General features: G+C 33.9%; 1 protein-coding gene across 1 annotated transcript; it reads left to right on the plus strand.

Annotated features, from left to right (window-relative positions):
• Positions 1 to 6,358: 6,358 nt before the first annotated feature.
• Positions 6,359 to 11,072, plus strand: LOC133788795 (leucine-rich repeat protein 1-like). Its single transcript, XM_062226398.1, has 6 exons — positions 6,359 to 6,828; positions 8,625 to 8,696; positions 8,852 to 8,995; positions 9,407 to 9,478; positions 9,573 to 9,644; positions 10,750 to 11,072. The coding sequence occupies exons 1-6, from the start codon at positions 6,605 to 6,607 to the stop codon at positions 10,820 to 10,822; spliced, it is 657 nt and encodes a 218-aa protein (XP_062082382.1). The 5' UTR covers positions 6,359 to 6,604; the 3' UTR covers positions 10,823 to 11,072.
• Positions 11,073 to 19,277: the final 8,205 nt, after the last annotated feature.

Genomic DNA, 19,277 nt, shown 5'->3' on the forward strand with positions numbered 1-19,277 from the left:
AATGTAAAGCAAATATATTAAAATAAAGTCAAAAAATGATATCTCAAAAGGTAGCTCTTTCACTAGCTGTAAAATTGTCTTGGCCTCAGGGGCATAAAAAACAAAAATCAATCATAAAAAACTGTTACAAGAAATTCAGAGGGACGCAGCCCCGAGGCAAGATTTAAGAAGAAGGAGCGTTCTCCTTGGCCTTCTCAGCATCTTCCTTGGCCTTCTCAGCATCGGCATCACCCCTAGCTCCCTCTGCCTCATCCCGAGCAGTCTCCTCCTCATCAAGCCGAGCTTGCCATTTAGCCACGAACTTTGCTTCAAGAGGGCCTAAGAAGCTGGTGTCGAGGTCGACATTGTTGGCCCAGATTTTGTACATGGCCATGTCGACTGCCCGGTCCTTCCTCTCCTTAAACTCTTTAAGAAGACGAGTCTTTTCACCCTCCATGATCTCGAAAGGTAATAGAAGCCGTCCCCTCCCCGAGCTCGGGAGGGATTGCTTTTCAAGCAAAAGAGATACAAAATCTCTTCTGGTGAAGGTCCTGCCCACTTTAGCTCGTGGTATGAGTTGGTGTTGAGTTGGAAGGGAGGGGAGCGAGCCCAACGAAGTCAGTGAAGTCCTTGAAAAAGGATTTCAAGGGCAGCACTGCCCTTGCTTTCATGTGTTCCTGGCACCAAGCCACATATCTCAGCTTGCTGTCAGGATTTCCATCTCCTGGAGCGCGACAACTTCGCTCGTGGGAGGTCGGAGCTCGACACCTCAGCGAGCTCGACAATTCGATGTCGTGAAAGGCCAGGATGTCAGTTATCTGACCAAGCGACGTGACCGAGGTCCAGTAGTGCTCGACCTCGAAGAATTCTCTCCTCGGCTGCGAGGTGGAAGGTTCCCCCATTAGTGAAAATTGAAGATCTCCCGGCTTGAAGGCGATGGTCACTTTGAGCGTAGGGTCGAGAGGAATCGGCCTAGGCTCGGTGTCTGAATCGGGATAAAGGGCAACCCTTAGTTTTCTCCTTTTCCCTTCTTCGACCTCGTCTATCTGACGTCGGAAGTGGTCTCGAATGTCCTCTTACTCACGCCTCAGTTCGTGCTCCTGAATCAGGTGCTGGTTCCGAGTAAAAGGAGACTCCGGGCTCGGAACTACGGGTGAATAAGGAATCGCGAGCTTTGACCCCCACCACTTACCTGATTTCTGCGGCATCTAACAAGAAAGCAAAAGGGTGAGGGCCAAGCAAGTAGGAAATAATGAGATAAGTAGAATTCCTAAGCTCGAATGATCGAGGCTACGAGGCAAGCTCGATCCAAAGGATGAGGCCAATCTCAGAGCGTGTAGTCCACCGAAAGAAAAGAAGGTGGACATATTATTAGAAATCCCGATATATCAAGGAAAAAAGGTGGCGGTTATTCAAAAAGTGATATTTTTGGGAATCGTGCATTCTTTAACAAAAAAAAACCCTGATTTTGTACCCAATATCTTGGTGTGCAAGATATGTCCTCAGAAATTTGAAAACTAAGAAAAAGAGCCATATCTGGGTCTCTTTGTGCATGAACTGGGTTTGGAGTCAATAATGTCAGAACCTAAACCTAATATTTAACAGCCAAAACGTTCTAGTGCATTAAACTAATGGACCAACAAAATCCTAGTGCCCAAGGTGCAACAGAAACATAAACACACATAAAAAATATATATATATATAATGCAAAGAAGCCATGAACAGAGAGCTTACACAATGCGATTGGCGAAAGCAGAGAAATGGACGATTGTAGAAGCGGCTGGAAGTACGATCTCACAGAATCAAAGAGTCCAATGTTACTTTGTCTACTCGGCTTGGAGAACATGCAAGAAATGGGCAAGGAGGTTTCTGGTTTTTCTTTCTTCCTTTTTTCTCTCTGAAATGAACGTGAGAGTAAAAGAAGAAGACGACTGGAATCCAATTTATAAACCCGTGGGAATGCAAAAGGCTGGATTAATCTCGGCCATTGGCCATATTTTGTATCAGATCCGACGGCCAGGGACAAATGATTCGATGGGACCATAAAGGATGGCAGGTGGATAGACGTGGGCAGGTTTCTAAGGTACTCAAGTACTTTGAGTGGTTAATACCCAGCTGACGCGTGACCACACTCGAGTATGTTTGATGGTACGGTTCCCAATGGAAGTAGTTCAAAAGTTTCCTTCTCATAGGATTCGAACTAATACTTTTGAGGGGGCAAACTGTTACACCTAGATTTCGAGACAAGAAATTATGACCTCGAAGGCTGGACTCGTCGAGTGTGAGCTCGAGATATATAAAAACGTGTATTCATGGTACACCTGTAAAACCCTCGAAGCAAGACGACAACCTCGAAGACAAGTAGCCTTGGGATTCTTTCTGAGCTCGAAATAGCATAGTATCGGGATACATCCGTTATCGAGTGTCTTCGGATCGAGTAGCCCAAGCTTAAAGAGTGCAAGCTCGAAATATGACAGCCTCGACGGTATTTATCTGTCCGAGCAGGTCTTGGAGTAAGACGGTCAGTTCGTAACCTGTCTGTAAACCTTGACTGATGCGATGCTGATTGCTGATCTTGGAGATTTGATGAATCATCTGATGTAACACGTTTTGTACATTTAAAGATATTTATTATTGTAACATCCCGACATTAAAGGGATATTAACAAGTCTTCTACCCATTTTCTTGGTCTTCAGGGGACGTTTCCTTGTATATAGGAGTTACAACATTTAATATCATTATTTCTATTAATAAGCAGGAGTATCTTCCCGAAATATTTGGGAATGAACTCTGAAAACTCTCTATAAATAGAGAAGTCATGAACACTTAAAAAGGGACGGATCTTTTGCTATCTAGAGAGAAAACTCCAAGTTCTAATAAAATAGACTCGTGGACTAGGCAGATTTAACTGCTGAACCACGTAAAACCCTTATTGTTCCACCATACTATTCATTTGCACCATAGTTCTTATTGTTTAATTGCTCGACATTTTAAGTTGACGAGAAATGGCGTCAACAATTTTAATAAAAACTGGTTCACTTTTTTCTTCTTCAATATATAATAGAATGAATTACAATTCTATTGTATATAGAAATATTTATATCAATAATCTCTGCATATATGACATATAAACACAACATTGACATAGATATATATTTACATGGCTACATGATATATATATAAATTACAATAATATTTAAAAAGAAATTAATACTAGAATAAAATAAGAATAGAAAAAGTCATAGTGTAGAGTAGTATACATGTATAAACTATTTTTAGTTTCTAATGTATCTCGCAGTATCCTTTGATGCATTTGATGAAGAAAAATAGCTTCATTCACTTGATAAAAAATAAACTATCACACAAATTTATAAGAAAAAAATGATATGTATGACTTTATTATTTTTAAATAAATATGGTTTAATTATTTAAATTATCATAAAATATATTAAAAATATCATATTTTAATAAATTAATTAATTAATTTTTGGTTAAGTTTATATTTGTTCTAATTTTTTAATTTGACATTGACAACAAAAGATTATATATTGTATGTTTAATATAATATTAATATTATATATAGATTTTAAATTTAAGTATGTTGCTAATTTTTTTTAAAAGAAACTTGTTTCTAGTTGATAGTAAATTATATTATGTTATATGTTTAATATGATATTATTATAATAAGTGAAGTTTAAGTTTAATTAAATTTTATTTAAGTTATAAAACGTATGATTTTATTATTTGTAAATAATTGTCATTGTAAAATATTTCAAAAATATCATATTTCAATTTATTTAATTTGATTTAAGTTTAAATCATGTTTATAATTTACCATTAAATATAAAAATGTTCTGTTATATATAAGAATATCCCGTTAAAGTTAAAAAAAAAACGGTTAAAACTAAAAAATTTCGTTATCTACACATTTATTATATAGAAGAGATATATATTTTAATTTTTAATGTAATTTTTTTTTTTATATTTTAGTCCGTTTAGTATAAACTTTTCTTATAATGCTCGTATTAATTTTTACATGTAATATTATATTTTATTTTTTATTTATGTATTTATAATATTATGTACTTAATATTTTTTTATTAATGTGTATAAATATTGTGAATTTGATATAACTGTGGTCACTCTTAATGAAAAAATCTCTTGATCCACCATTGACTTAGAATCTTTTATTTTTTTTTACACAAAATATAAGAGAAAGCCATTAATAGTTTTTTTTATCATTTAAAAAGTTCATCTAAATTATAATATTCAAATAGTAACCTTTTTTATTGGTCTAAAAATAAAAGTAAAAGTTATAATAAATGAGATAATTATATTTTTTAAAAAATCACTCGTATACTTTGGAACGTGATTTTTGACTCTAAAAAGTTACATGAAACATTTAAAAAAAAAGTCAAAATTCATGAGGAAACCCAATATGTTGAAACATGATATGATATCTCACTCACCTTTATACACACGCACATAGTCCTATTCCTATACTTGAAAAATCAAAAGGAAAAAACAAACAAGGAAACGCATCAACTTTGAACACATAAAATTTGTAGCGTTAATTGCGGTCTCGTGAGTAATTGAAGAAAAAAAGTTACAATGATTGAACTTTTTTGTTTTGTTTGTGTTATCTATGACTTTCTTTCCAAAAACCCAAAGTTATCAACTTTATGAGTGGGCTGACGTGATTATTACATATCAATACCACTTTTAGTGGTTACACCCTTTTCACTAACAAGTTCTTCCAATATCTTTGAGTTGTCAAACTTGGACCAAACCCTTTGACCTCTTCAATCTTCTGGGACCCACTCCACTCTACTCTTGTTTTCTCATTTGGTAAGATAACAAACTTTTTTTTTTTTATCATTTTATAAAAATAACATGTAAAGGATGGGCACTATTGATAGTATAATTTGTTATATATTTTTTCTGATGGAATTTCAATAAAATGAAAAAACCATGACAATTAATTCAAGGAATAATGAAGGAAAAAATATTAAATATTTTTAAATACTTTTATTTATATACCAATTATTTTTTTGAAGGGCAAAAATAATAAAATTTTGTTAATAGTTTCACTTAAATACTAATTTTTTTTATTTTGGCAGAAATAATATCAAATTTTTATTAATAATTGCACTTAAGTACCAATTTTTTTGTCACGACAATAATACTAAATATTTGTTAATTTTAAAATATAATTATTCAAATATTCCTTGAATAATTTTTAAAATCTACAAAATCAATTTTAAATTATTAAAATCTAAAAAAATAAATGGAGAAAATAAAGAGAATAATTTTTTTGAATAAGGGTAAATATTAGTAAAGATTTAGTATTATTGCTCTAAATATTTTTTAAATTATTTTGAAAAATATATAAAATTAATTTTAATTTATAAAAGCATATAAAAAAACTAATAAAAATTTAGAATTTTTTTTTATATTTAAGTGCCACTATTAGTAGAGATTTAGTATTATTACCACATATATTTTTTAAATATATTTTTTATAAAATATATAAAATCAAATGTATTTATAATAAATATTATTTAAAAAGATTTGGTACATAAATACAACTATTAATAAAGTTTTGGTATTAATATTGTTAAAATAAATAAATTGGTACTTAAGTGAAACTATTAACAAATATTTTGTATTTTCGCAAAAAAAAAAAAAAGATTTATATATAAGTGAAAATATTTAGTATTTTTTCTACCATTATCCCTTAATTTAATATATAGGCATATGATTTTTTTTATTTATGTAATTTTTCTCTATTTTCTTATATAAAATTAGTTAAAATGAAACAAAAAATATGAGTTAAAATATTGGATCAAGTAATATGAGTTCATATTTGTTTTGGAGAAAATGATAATGAATTTTCAAGGTACTTTGAACTTAAAAACAAATTTTGTGAAAGGAGTAAGGAGTACGAAAAGACCAAAAAGTCAAAGAAAAAGGAAAAGATGAATATCTCTTTATTTGGCACTTGTTTGGTTAGTGGAAAGAAGGTGTGTTCCTCCCCACCCACTAAAAAACAAACCCATTAATTTTTTAAAATGAAAACAAAAACATTCAACACCACCATCAAGTAGTAACAAAGTAACTTAAATTAAAACAATAAATGGAAAGAAAAAAGAAGAAGAAATAGATGGCTTAATTAACTAAAATAAATTACAATTGCTAAAATTACAATGTCCAAAATTCATTGATTTTTTTTAATAGATATCATTAATTATAATGAATAAAAACAACTTAAAATAAACGCAAATGAAATAAAATAAAAAGAACAGTGAAGAATCAAAAACTTATAAAGAGAAATTGAGTTTAAAAAGCCATGTTTTACTCTTCTGATATTCCCAAAGCCGATTCTTCGCTTTTTTTCCACAAACACTCTCTCTCATCTTGACCCTTTGACTCTTTCTTATTATTTCATTCGTTTTCTTCCTCGCTTACCAAATTCTCATTTCCTCTTCACCAAATTTCCTCTCCACCAAATTTCCTCTCTTTTTCTCGCTAGACAAACAAGGTTAAACAATCGTAGCCCAAGCTATCAGAACAGCTAACCCTAAATCTCTCTGGTGTTTGGGGAAGGATTCGTCGGTGGTCAACAATGGCGACGGCGGCTCCTAGGATTACCTCCTGGGTGTTTACGCTCTGTGTTTCTCTAACCCTAGCTCCATTCGTTAGTGGAAACTCCGAAGGAGACGCGCTTTACACACTGCGGAAAAGCCTCTCCGATCCAGATAACGTCCTTCAGAGCTGGGATCCGACTCTCGTCAACCCTTGCACTTGGTTTCACATCACTTGCAACCAGGATAATCGCGTTACTCGAGTGTATTTCTCCTCTCTCTCTCTCTCTATATATATATTTATGTATATTTATATATTTGTGGTCTTTGAGCTTGATTTGTGTTTTTTTTAGTTAATAGTAGTAATAATTTTTTTTTAAAATGATATTGTTTAGAATATGAACATCCTTCACTTTGAGAGTTTGGTTGATCCAACTGAATCCTATTTGAGCTTTTGTCATTAGTTCAGAAAATGAATGTGGAAATTCGTGGACCGTAGCACTGTGGGATTTTATTTGTGATTTCACTGTTTTGGACTATTGGAATTTAATCTTTAAGTGAACATCAATTTTCAGATTAATGAATCTTTGACTGCAAGAATCACGTTTAGTGCTACAGAGATATGAGTGTCATAATGGAACTGTGTATGGTTTGGTCCAGCCAGAAAATTGCTGAACAGTATGCGAGTGTCATTTTGTTATGTGTATTTTATTTCAGCTCTGGACAGTTTTTTTCTTGTCTTAACACAAAAATACTGGGGATTTTGTTTTTGTTAGAACTGTAGCTTTGTTGGCTCAGTCATCAATGTGGTGGGACTGTCGTGGTACTTTTGAATTCGAGGGTTCTAAATTATTTTTCTCTGAAAAGGTTTGACAATTAGATCGATATATCACCATGGTTTGAATTAATATCATTATTACCATTAGTATAATCTTTTTCATGTTTCTAGTCTCGTTTGAATTTTGTATTGTTGCACAGTGTACCTTTCTATTTAATCAAGTTCAATGTACTATTGAAGAAAATGTTTTCCGCATCCTACAGTATTTTCTGTGTGCAGCACTTCTTGATCACCAGGCTATTGTAAAAGTAGGTCACATCTTATCTCTTTAATAATGTGTGTGTGTGTATATATATATATATCTTCTTTTTTTTCATTTCTCATTGTTGTGTTAATCAGTTGGCTGTATAACCCGTAAATAACATACACTTATATTGGTGTCTTTGTAGTATTTGGTGTTCACTGTATAGTTTGTGGGCAATTCAAATTTGCTAATTTAATGATAATTAATTGGATGATAAACGATCTCCTAACTATTGATGTCATGAGATGGAAGTACCACCTATTTATCTACCCTCTTTCTGTTTTTTATTTTGACGTTTCGTTTTATCATTTCATTCTGCTTTAGCCGTACAATGGGCTTCTCTGTATATTTTTTTTCTTCTGGTAAGCATCAGTATATTATATTTCTCTTCATTCCTAATAATTTTGAACCTTAATTCATTTATAATTTTTTAATAGTAGTTTTGTAACACACACACACATATTTATATTTTAATTCAAATTAGTAAAAATGAATCTCAAGATTTTTCTGCTTATTTGGTGAGCAATTGTCTTTCCCAACCATCTATTAATTCAATCCGGATTAAAGTTGTTGTTTTTATTTGTTGATTATAATGCTTTCAAATCATTGCTGTCTATGGCCTTGAAATAGAAGTATTTATTTCATTGGTTGTGGTTTCTGAATATTGTTTTGTAATTTATGTTGTTCATATAGTAACTTCTTTCCTGTGTATTAATCCAATCTAGAGCTAGTTTATTTTAATCTTGTAACCATATTGAGCTCCTGAAATCTTGATGTATGTGGTCTTTGATTAATAAATAAGTATTATTGTGATATCTGAATATTGTGGTTCCTGTATATTGTATGTTTTGGAGAGAGGGAAAAATGAAAACGGATGGTGTAGATCTGGAATATAGTAGCTCCTCTTAGTTTCACATTTTGTTTGCGCATTCATAATTCGTTGCTGACATTGTTCAGTTTATTTTATTATATTTTGCAGGGATTTAGGAAATTCAAATTTGTCGGGGCATTTGGTTCCTGAACTTGGGAAGCTTGAGCATCTGCAGTATCTGTATGTTCTTATTCTCTTTTTTTCTTAATTAAGCAGTGGAATTCGTGATGCTTTCTAATATTCCTTGTGTGTGTTTTGCCCTCTAAGCATGGCTTTGTTTGTACATGGCAATATATACTGATTTCATTTGGTATGTGTTTGTCTCTTCCATGTAGGGAACTCTACAAAAACAACATTCAAGGTACCATTCCGTCTGAGCTTGGTAACCTAAAGAGCCTCATTAGCCTGGACTTGTACAACAACAACATCTCTGGGACCATTCCATCCTCAATGGGAAAATTGAAATCACTTGTGTTTTTGTGAGTTTAGTTAAATGTAGCATTGTTTTCCATCAGATACAGATAGTAGGATTGCCAAGTTGCTCTTGCCTAAAATTTATCTTTTGTATGAAATTGATATTATGCTTATTTTTTTTATATTATCTGGGAAGTGGGTCTTGCTTGATCTAGCTGGGAGTATAATTCAAATTTCTGAGGATAATGTTTCGTTTTTTCTGAGTTTCACTTTGCAAATCTTATGACGGTTGCTTCTGTTTCCGCAACAATATAACTGGCATGGCAATATTATATGTGATACTTGTGCTAGTGGATTCTGGTTATAGTTGGTCCTGAAAGTGTTATATGTTGAAATGCTTATCTTTCTTCTATTTTAGGCTGTATAGCATTGCACTGCTTGCTTTTATCTTATTTTCATTTTTGTTTAACATGTAGACGTCTCAATGACAACCGTTTAACTGGACCAGTTCCCAGAGATCTCATTGGCATTTCAAGCCTCAAAGTTGTGTAAGTGATGTTATCAATTTTCCTTGTATCTCCCTAGTTATTAGTATATTGCTTTTAGCATCAATTCATGTTGTTCAATATGTCTTGTTTTCAGGGATGTCTCAAACAATGATTTGTGTGGAACAATTCCTACCAGTGGACCATTTGAGCACATTCCTTTAAACAAGTATGTTATTTATCTCATTTTCCTGTGTTCTCTGTTTTTTTGTTTTTTTTTTTCATTCTTTTTATGGTATCATAATCAGGAAGCAATGACAGTGGGTATAAACAAATTCCTCTTCTTGCAATAGTTTGTTTCAATTGAAGCCAGCTTTGGTATAACTTGCTTGTGTTTGTCTACTCCCGTTTTTTTTCTTTTTGTAGTCGTCTTAGTCATTCAGTTATATGCCTATACACCCTATCATTTCAATAGGCAACTGTCACATGTTCTGTTTCCTCTACTTGTAAGGAAAAAGTATACATGCGCGCACACACACATTTATACAATATTAATTTTTGTATCTTTTTTCACTAGGCCTTGTAAGACCAATTGTAGTAGTAGCTAACATGCTGTTATTACTAAACTCATCAAGTATGTATATCTTAGGGGCAACTTCATTCACCTTCATCTTATGTGGTTAAATGGCCTTTTTACTTTGTTGTTTAAATTTTTTAGAGCAACAACCAATTTTTTGTCTTCTTTTTAAAATGATAACGGAATCCTGAAATATGTCACCCATCTTTGGTTTGCGTGGCTAAGTACACTACCGAGTGAGTGTTTGGTTGACAAGTTAGTAACATAAATACTGATTTTAAAGCAGACACATGCACAGTGGCATGAATAATACTTTTAAAAGTGTCGTTTCTTTAAGGGCATCCGATAAAATAATTTGTCAAGTGGGCCTGTGTAATAGAGAATTTGTGGCTAAGCGTGCTCAAATATTTATTTTCTTTATTTTTTATGTGATAACATGTGATGCAAACAGAAGTGCGTCTTGTTTACCTAATCTTGTAAATCGCATGTGTCAAAATAATGTTTCACTGTGCTTTCTTTTCTTATTTTTCTCTTCAATAAAAATAGAATCCAGATTTTGTAATGATACATTTAAGAGTGTTACATTTGGATTGATTAAGAAATAGTTAAAGTGATTGAAAAGTTTTGGCACTACATTGCTTTTCACTGTTGAGAAAAAAGAACAATTTTATCTTAATTTAGAGCTGTGTAATTGTTTCCCATGTGGCCTTTAAAACTCTTACTGTAACTGTTTTGGTCTGTTGGTGTGTGTATGTAGCTTTGAGAACAACCCTCGACTCGAAGGTCCAGAGTTATTGGGGCTCGCCACTTATGACACAAACTGTTCATGAAGAAGGATTCATTAAGCTGACTCTGGTATGGATTTAGGTGTTTTACTCTTCAAAGCTGAAAATGTTTTTTTTTTACTTCACAATGTAATGGGATAGGATATAAATTTCATTCCCTCAATATAAGAATATGTAAATTTAAATCTGATGATACTACTACAATGCCAATGTATTTGTAACTGTTCTATTGTCTTCCTAAGCTAAGACATCGAATTTGTACTTTGCAATATTAGTGAAAAGTATTTGTCATGCATTTCTCTCTCATTTAATATTTATTTATATATTTGTAAGTCTACTGATGTGAAACTGGAACAATCAATTTTGTAAGAAATCAACATTTTATAACTGAAACTAGGGGTCCGAATTTATTGGTAATGTATCTTAAGTTCCAAATGATTTTTTGTAGCTTTTAGATCTCTAAAAATTTGTACTTTTGTCACAAGTTAGTCTACAAAATTCTATTTCTGTTGGATGGTTGTTAATATACACACGAATAACCATTGGATCTAAGGTGATGTTTGGTTGGGATAATGAAATGAAATCAATTTTTATTTAATTATGGGTTTATATTTTTTTGGACCCTGTATTTTTTCCCATTACTTGTTTGGACCCTGTGTTTTGATAAATTACTTTTTGGATTCTGTGTTTTCTAAAATGGTTAAAATAGAACTCTAAATTTAATTTTGATGAAGAAAAAATTGAATATAACAACCATAATGATTTTATTTTTGTTTTGAATTGTTAGTTTGATAAATTATTTGTGATTTTAGTTGCGAAAACATTAACCAAAATCAAATTTAGGGTTCTATTTCAACTATTTTACAAAACATAGGGTCCAAAAGTAATTTATCAAAATACAGAGTCCAAACAGGTAATGGGAAAAAACATAAGGTCTAAAAATGTATAAACCATTTAATTATTTTATTTGGTTGTATTTTAAAGTATTTGAATAATATTTTAATAGAATGGGTTTTCTACTATTTTAGTGGAATAACTATTTTATTTGAAAATTTGAGGAAATATCATTCTAATGTAATATTATTTTTTATTTTTTTCCATTCTTATTCTTTTATTTTTATTCACTCCAATCAAATATGTCACCCAAATGATTCGTTTGGAATTCGGGACCTTAGATGTTATTTACATACAAAAAAGAGACTATTTTCAATTAGGTATACTTTTATTTGTTTCCAAACTAGACTAAAAAATTAATTTAACAAGTTTTGTTCAAAGTTTATTTAAAATTGATTGAAATTTTATTGTATTAATTTTTTTTTAAAATGAATTAAATATTGGAATTATACTAATTTAGTACCTTATTGTTTGTCTTGGAACTTAGTATTGTTGTTTAATTATATCATTTTAATACCTTATATATTGTAAATCAATTCAAATTTTTATATTCTCACTAATTTTTGTAAATATTTTTATTGATAAAAATCAATAAATATTCATTTAAAATTGTTGAATAGTTTTTTTGTCAACTTACGCAGAATAATAAATGATAAGTTGTTTTGTGTGTAAAATCCCAAATGAAATTTTTGTTGTGAATAATGAACCAAAGATAAAGAAATAAATGTGGTAATAAATTAAAGAAACACATGTGTTATAGTAGTTTGGACCCAAAAAAGATAACTTATGTCCACTTTAGTCAGTTGTATTTATGATGATCTTTGAACCAACAAGAACAATTACACTGAGTTTTGATTAGGGGTGAACATTTGACCTGAAAAACCCGCAACCCGAAAACCCAATTTTTTGTAAAACCCGTCGAATTCAGGTGTAATCTGGTCCGAACCTGACATGGTTCGGGTCGGGTTCGAGTTTTGAAATTAAGGACACAAGAGTTCGAGTTACACCCGAACTCGAACATAATTAAAAAAAAATTACTAAGGCCCAATTTATAAAAAATCAACATTATCAAACTAATAACAAAGTTTGAAAAAAACATGTGAAAAGTAAAAAAAATTAAAAAAGTGTCAAAAAATGGTATTTTTGAATTTTTTTTACCAAAGCCTATTTTCGACCCAAAGCCCATTTTTGGACCAATCCCACCCGAAACCCGACCAGATCAAACCCGAAACCCGAAATCACCCTAAAACACGAAAATTTCGGACCGGTTTCAGTACCACTTTCCTCCACCCGAAACCCGCAAAACTCAAACCCAATGCACCAAAAACCCAAAAAACCCGACTCTAGTGCACCCCTAGTTTTGATTATGTTCTTGAGGTAGTTACAACAATGGAGAGAGAGTGCTCACTTGAAGATGAAAAGCTATTGACTTATTGACCAACCCTTTTTACATTTTGATTTGTAGTATTTATAGCCATGGGGTGGGAAGAGCTGCCACTGGCAAGTCGTTTCCCAATCCGGCTAATTTCTGAGACACTCAGATGAACACCAGGTTTCCAAACCTTCAAATATGGCAATCCAACGTGTCCTATGCGTGAGGAGGTTGGTTGCACTTTTTGGTGCTAAGGAAGGCTCAGGTGGCGAGGGCCATTGACGATGGGGAACTGGGGAGGGGTCCCTCTTCCTTGAGTTCGACGACGACCTAGCATGAATGGTGACAGGGTCCCAATGGTTGAGGACCGATTGTCTCATGCAATTAGAGAAGTAGACTCTTGTTGATGAAGTCCATTTTTATCTAAGTGTTGGGGATTGATGAGGGTCACTCCCTTGGCGAGTGACGGTGATTGAGATGTCTTACCACCTTATCACTTGCTTTGACATGTCATCAAATGTGCGGTTCGCCATGTGGCAATACCAAAATTGGGTATAATAAAAACATATTTATTTAAAAAAAAAAAATTACCAAAATTAGTGGAAAGGTATGATTTTGAACTTATTTGCAATATATAAGATATTAAAAATGGCATTAAGTAAACAAAATGGTATTAATTTTTAAAAATAAATTAAAAAATGGGAATACTATTTTAGTACCTTATTGTTTGTGTTATACCCAAATTTTGGCATTGCCATGTGGCGGCCCGCGAAGTTGATGACGTGTCAAATCAAGTGGTGAAGTGGCAAGACACCTCAGTCACCGTCAATCACCAAGGAGAGTGACCCTTGTCATTCCCTTGACAATTAGGAAAAAATAGACTTCATCAACAAAAGTCTACTTCTCTCATTGCGCGAAGTCAAGAGGCCTTTAGTTGTCCGGGCCGTCACCAATCACAAGGGCGAGGGGCTCCTCACCAATCCTCGTCGCCAGCAGCCCCAGCCAGTCGCTAGTGGCCCTCACTACTCACTGATGGCCCTCGCCACCCGAGCTTTCTTTAGCACCAGGATCTGCCCTCATCCTCTTCATGAATAGGACACGTCGGGTTACTATTTTTGGAGAGACAGAAACCTGCCTCCATCCTACTGTCTCTGTACTGTAATTATCCTGATCGGGAAACAATTTGTCATTGTCTGGTCTTCCCATCTTCGCAGCTATAAATACTGCAAATGAAAATGCAAAAACATACGAGAAAAAAGTCAGTAACTATTCATGTTCGAGAGAGCTTCTACCCTCCATTGTTGTAACTGCCTCAAGAACAGAATCAAATTCAGTGTAATTGTTCTTGAAGGTTCAAAGTTCATCATAAATATTACTGACTAAAGTAGACGTAGGTCATCTTTTTGGGCTGAACCACTATAAACTTGTGTCCATTTAATTTATTACTTAATTTGTTTCTCTTTTTTTGGTTCACTATTCACAGTAGAGATTCCACTTTGGATTTTACACACAAAATAATTATTCATTTATTACCCCGTGTAAGTTGACGAAAAAGTCAGTCAATAGTTTGTCTAGGAACTAACTTAGCACCAATCGACTGATTAATATCATTTTAATGCCTTGTATATTGTATTTCAGTTCAAACTTTTACATTTTCACTCATTTTTGTAAATATTTTTTAGTGATAAAAAATTATAAATAAAAATAATAATAATTACCAAAATTAGTGAATATGTACCATTTTAAACTTATTTGCAATATATAAGATATTAAAAATGGTATTAAATAAAAAAAAATGGTACCAAGTGTTTCAAGACAAGCAATAGGGTTAAAAAAAGTATAATCCCTTAAAAATATACGAAATAAGAGGAACTAGTGACCATACTTATTCTTTAGATTTTCAATCATTTTTTATTTTAATGTCATTATAGTTTAGGAATGAAGTTTATAGGTAATTAAGATAATTACTTTTGTTTTGGTTAATTAATTGTTTTCGTTAATGATTTCATTTTTATTTTTTTAAATTTGAAAATATTAATTTTAATTTATTTTGTATGATTTCTTTTAAAAATAACTTCTAAGCTCCCCAACTTCTTTCATATGTGTTGTTTAGGTCCCTAGATTTCTCCAAATGTATCACTTATGTCCCTATTCATATGTACAAATTTGGGGATGTATTGGGGACTAACTTGTTACAAAAGTACAAATTTGAGGATCTAAATAGTACAAAAAATAATTTAGAGACCTAAATGATGCATTACGAACAAATTGGGAACTCCAGGAACTATTTATCCAACTATTATACATTTCTTATTTGTCCTAAAAGTCATATTAGGGCCTATCAAGAGTTTGGTTCAATCATTAAAGCTTTTTCATCGTAATTAAAGATAGTCCATTGTAAAATATTGGTCAATGAGTTAGTACTTAATGGTTCCATCAATTTATACCCATTGAGTGATTACATTTTTTTTTTCATTCGTTGGATCCTTGATTGTGATTAACTAGAAAATTAATAGTATTTATTCAAAATATATTATTTCCTTACAAAAATATTAATTAAATTTTTTCTTATATAAAAAATAAATTTTATTATAATCATTAAATTATTTCTAAAAAATAAATGTTTCTAACTCAAGTATCAATTATTTGTTTTTAAATTAAAAAAGAATATTAATTAATTTTTTTCATATAAAAAATAAAATTTTATTATAATCATTAAATTCTTTCTAAAAAATAAATGTTTCTAACTCAAGTATCAATTAGTTTTTTTTTTCAATTACCATTCATATATTTATTTTTTTTATACTTGAGTTTTTTAACATAACAATTTTAAAATATAAATCCTTAACAAATTATTTACATGTTATTATTTATTTAAATTTTAACATTAGAAATACAATAATTAATAATCTATGCACAACTAATTTTTTTTTTAGGTAAAATAATATCTTTGTATATAGATTTCATAGTTGGTGATGGTATTGCAAGTTATTATATAAAAATTGATCAAATAGATTAAATTGTTAGACAATAATTGAATATAGCACCTTTAACGATTAATAGAGACTAATGTGTTTGTTTAGTTAAATAATATTTCCAAAAATTGCTACAAACGATAAGAGATTTTTTAATTCTTAATAAAAAGAAAATTATAGAGCATATAAATGAACATTGTTACACCTAGATTTCGAGACCAGAGGTTATGACCTCGAAAATTGGACTCGTCAAGTGTGAACTCGAAATAAATGACATACATTATATGGTCCAGTTGTAAGATCCCCGAAGTAAAATGACGATCTCGAAGATGTGTAAGCTCGGGATTCTTTCTGAGCTCGAAATGACATGACATTGGGATACATCCGTTATCAAGTGCCTTCGGATTGAGCAGCCCGAGCTTGGGAAGTGCAGGCTTGAGTGTGATAGCCTCGATAGTATTTATCTACTCCGAGCATGTCTTGGAGTAAGGTGGCAAGTTCGTAGCGAGTCCATAAGTCTTGACAGTCATGATGCCGATTGCTGACCTCGAAGATCCGATGAGTCACTTGGGATAACTCGTTGTGTGCATACATATTTATTGTTGTAAAATCCCAATATTTAAGGGATATCATTTAGTTTGTTATTTATTCCCGGGTCTTCAAGGGACGTTTCCTTGTATATAGAAGATATATCATTTAATGTTATTATTTGAATTGATATACAAAATATCTTATGGAAATATGTGGAAACGAACTCTGTAACCTTCCTTATAAATAGAGAAGGAATGACCATTTGTAAAATGACCGATTATCTGATATCTGGAGAGAAAACTCTGGGTAATTCATATTTGAAGAATTTCCAAAAAACTCCAAGTCTTAATAACACAGACTCGTGGACTAGGCAGAGTTAACTGCTGAACCACGTAAAAATCCCCTTGTCTTTTTTCATTATTCATTCGCTTCATACTATATGTTGTTTAATTTCTCTACGATTTAAGTTGGCAAAAAATGGCGTCAATAGTTTGGTGCTTTCATTGAGAGCATTAAGCAATACGTACGTGAGTCAATTCAGTCGAAGAAGCCTCCCTGAATCAACTATGGCTGCGAATGATCCCAATATTCCTGAGGAGGAAATCCTAGAGGAAGTTGACTATCCCCGGCGCCCTGGAAAGCAGCCGATGATGAATTCGGACCCAGATGAGAGGAGTGGATCTTCTGAATCTCGAGGACCACTTGCACCATCGGCCCCCAGGGACGACGAGGACATGTACTACAACCCTGGCGATATGTCCCTATTGCAGAGCTTGAAAATCGTCAACTGCGAAAGCAATTGGCGAAGGCCAAGAAACGTAACGAGGAGCTGGCCAGATTGGCTGTTGAGGTGCGAGCGACTCAGCCCCCGCCTCCACCTGAGGCCCAAGCTCCACCTCCGCGAGATGTTCATGTTCCACCCTACAGGCCTCATGGGCGTCCTCACAAAAATGCTGCCACACGAAGGACGGAGTAACCTCCGCCACCGGTAGAACAGCCTGCTCCCTTAAGGACCTGGAGAAATACCCAGGCTGGAGCTCCTGTCAACTCAACTGCTGAGGTACTAGCTGAAACTGGGAATAACCGAACCCTCGCGGTGGCTTGGACCCAAAATCCTGGTAACATGCAGAACGATCTTGAACCGGCACAGGAAAGCTCAGGACCTTCTAGGCCCCGTGATGGATGGCAGCCACCATCACCCATAAGGCACCCCCTATCGCCGATAAGATATCCCTCACCGCCTCAGAGAAACACGCAACCGAATCAGGGTGATAGGAAAGGCGAGCTGGGCGGAAACCTAGGAATGGGGAGACTGCTGGAGAACGTAGAGGCACCTAGCCTATGAGAAGCCAAATGTCTCGGTCTCACACTATTGAGACGAGACAACCTAAAAGGAACCCATCTCAAAACAACCGTGCAATGAGCCGTACTAGCGAAGGCTTAGGAGACACCAGATCGGTCAGTATGTATGACCAGGGACGCAGAAATACTGGGAATTGAAGGGACCACCCAGACTTACAGGAAAACCTGAACCAGAATCGGGGTAATAATAACCCCTCGAACCCAGACCTGAGGGATCACCTAAATGGATGCAAGGACCCCATGCGAAGGTGCGAAGATGGAATTGTGATCAATGATAACCACTTTCAGGTCAGACCCCCCGTGGACCCAGTCCAAGAAAGGATTGATCAACTAGAAAGAGCGTTCAGGCTCTTACGAAATGAACGAGGTCGGGATCGGAACGAAGAGTTTGACGAGGAACTCGAACCCTTCGCCCCCCATATTTCCAGCACCCCATTTCCTCAAGGATTTCGGATCTCTCATGTCCCACCGTTTGATGGGAATTCTGATCCATACATTCACTTAAGTACGTTTAATACCATTATGAGAGCAAGTAATGTGGGCTACGAGCTCAGATGCATGCTGTTTCCAGCTTCGCTCACAGGGCCAGCAAAAAACTGGTTCAAAAAATATAAGAGGCATTCAATTTCTTCTTGGGATCAATTATCTAAAGATTTCAAGAAGCAATTCAGAGCCATGATTGGAATAAGGCCCGAGGCGTCTGCCTTGGCCAATGTTCAACAACAGCTGAATGAAACGTTGAAAAGTTACCTTACAAGGTTCAATTTGGAAGTTGCCTGAGCTTGTGACGTAGACGACAATGACCATTTAATGGCTATTCGAGCTGGGGTGATGCCTGGAAGTCCCATCTGGGAAGATATGCAGAGGAAACCTGTGAGATCCTTAACCGAGTTCAATCAACGAGCTCAGAGATTCGTCAATGTAGAGGAGGCAAGGTCAGCGTTGAATATGGCCTCTCAGCCCGTAACTACAACGAAAAACATAAACTCTGCCTCGACCTCGGCGGACCCATCAGCCTTGAAGCCCTCTGCCGAAAACCCTTCTAAAAGAAAGAAGAATGAAGGGAGTAACCCCGAGGCGGAAGGGGGAAAGAAGAAAAAAGGGGACAGGTATTTCTCTGTGTACAAGGTCTACACTGAGCTCAATGAGTCTCGGGAGAATATCTACTTGGATAATGAAAACCAGGTCCCTTTTAGGCGTCCGGACCCCATGAGAAACCAGAAATCAAAGAGAGACTCCAGTAAATACTACAGATTTCACAGAGATACCGGACACACAACCGATGAATGTTGGCAACTGAAGGACGAGATCGAAGGTCTGATCTCGAGAGGGTACTTCGGGCAGTATGTAAGGAACCAGAACCATA

Source organism: Humulus lupulus, chromosome 7 (genome assembly GCF_963169125.1).
Source record: "Humulus lupulus chromosome 7, drHumLupu1.1, whole genome shotgun sequence".
NCBI lineage: Eukaryota > Viridiplantae > Streptophyta > Magnoliopsida > Rosales > Cannabaceae > Humulus > Humulus lupulus.

Coding starts and splice junctions, on each gene's coding strand:
- LOC133788795 (XM_062226398.1), top strand. CDS start 6,605: ATGGCGACGGCGGCTCCTAGGATTACCTCCTGGGTGTTTACGCTCTGT. Junction 8,996..9,406: donor TTGAAATCACTTGTGTTTTT/GTGAGTTTAGTT, acceptor TTTAACATGTAG/ACGTCTCAATGACAACCGTT. Junction 9,479..9,572: donor ATTTCAAGCCTCAAAGTTGT/GTAAGTGATGTT, acceptor TCTTGTTTTCAG/GGATGTCTCAAACAATGATT.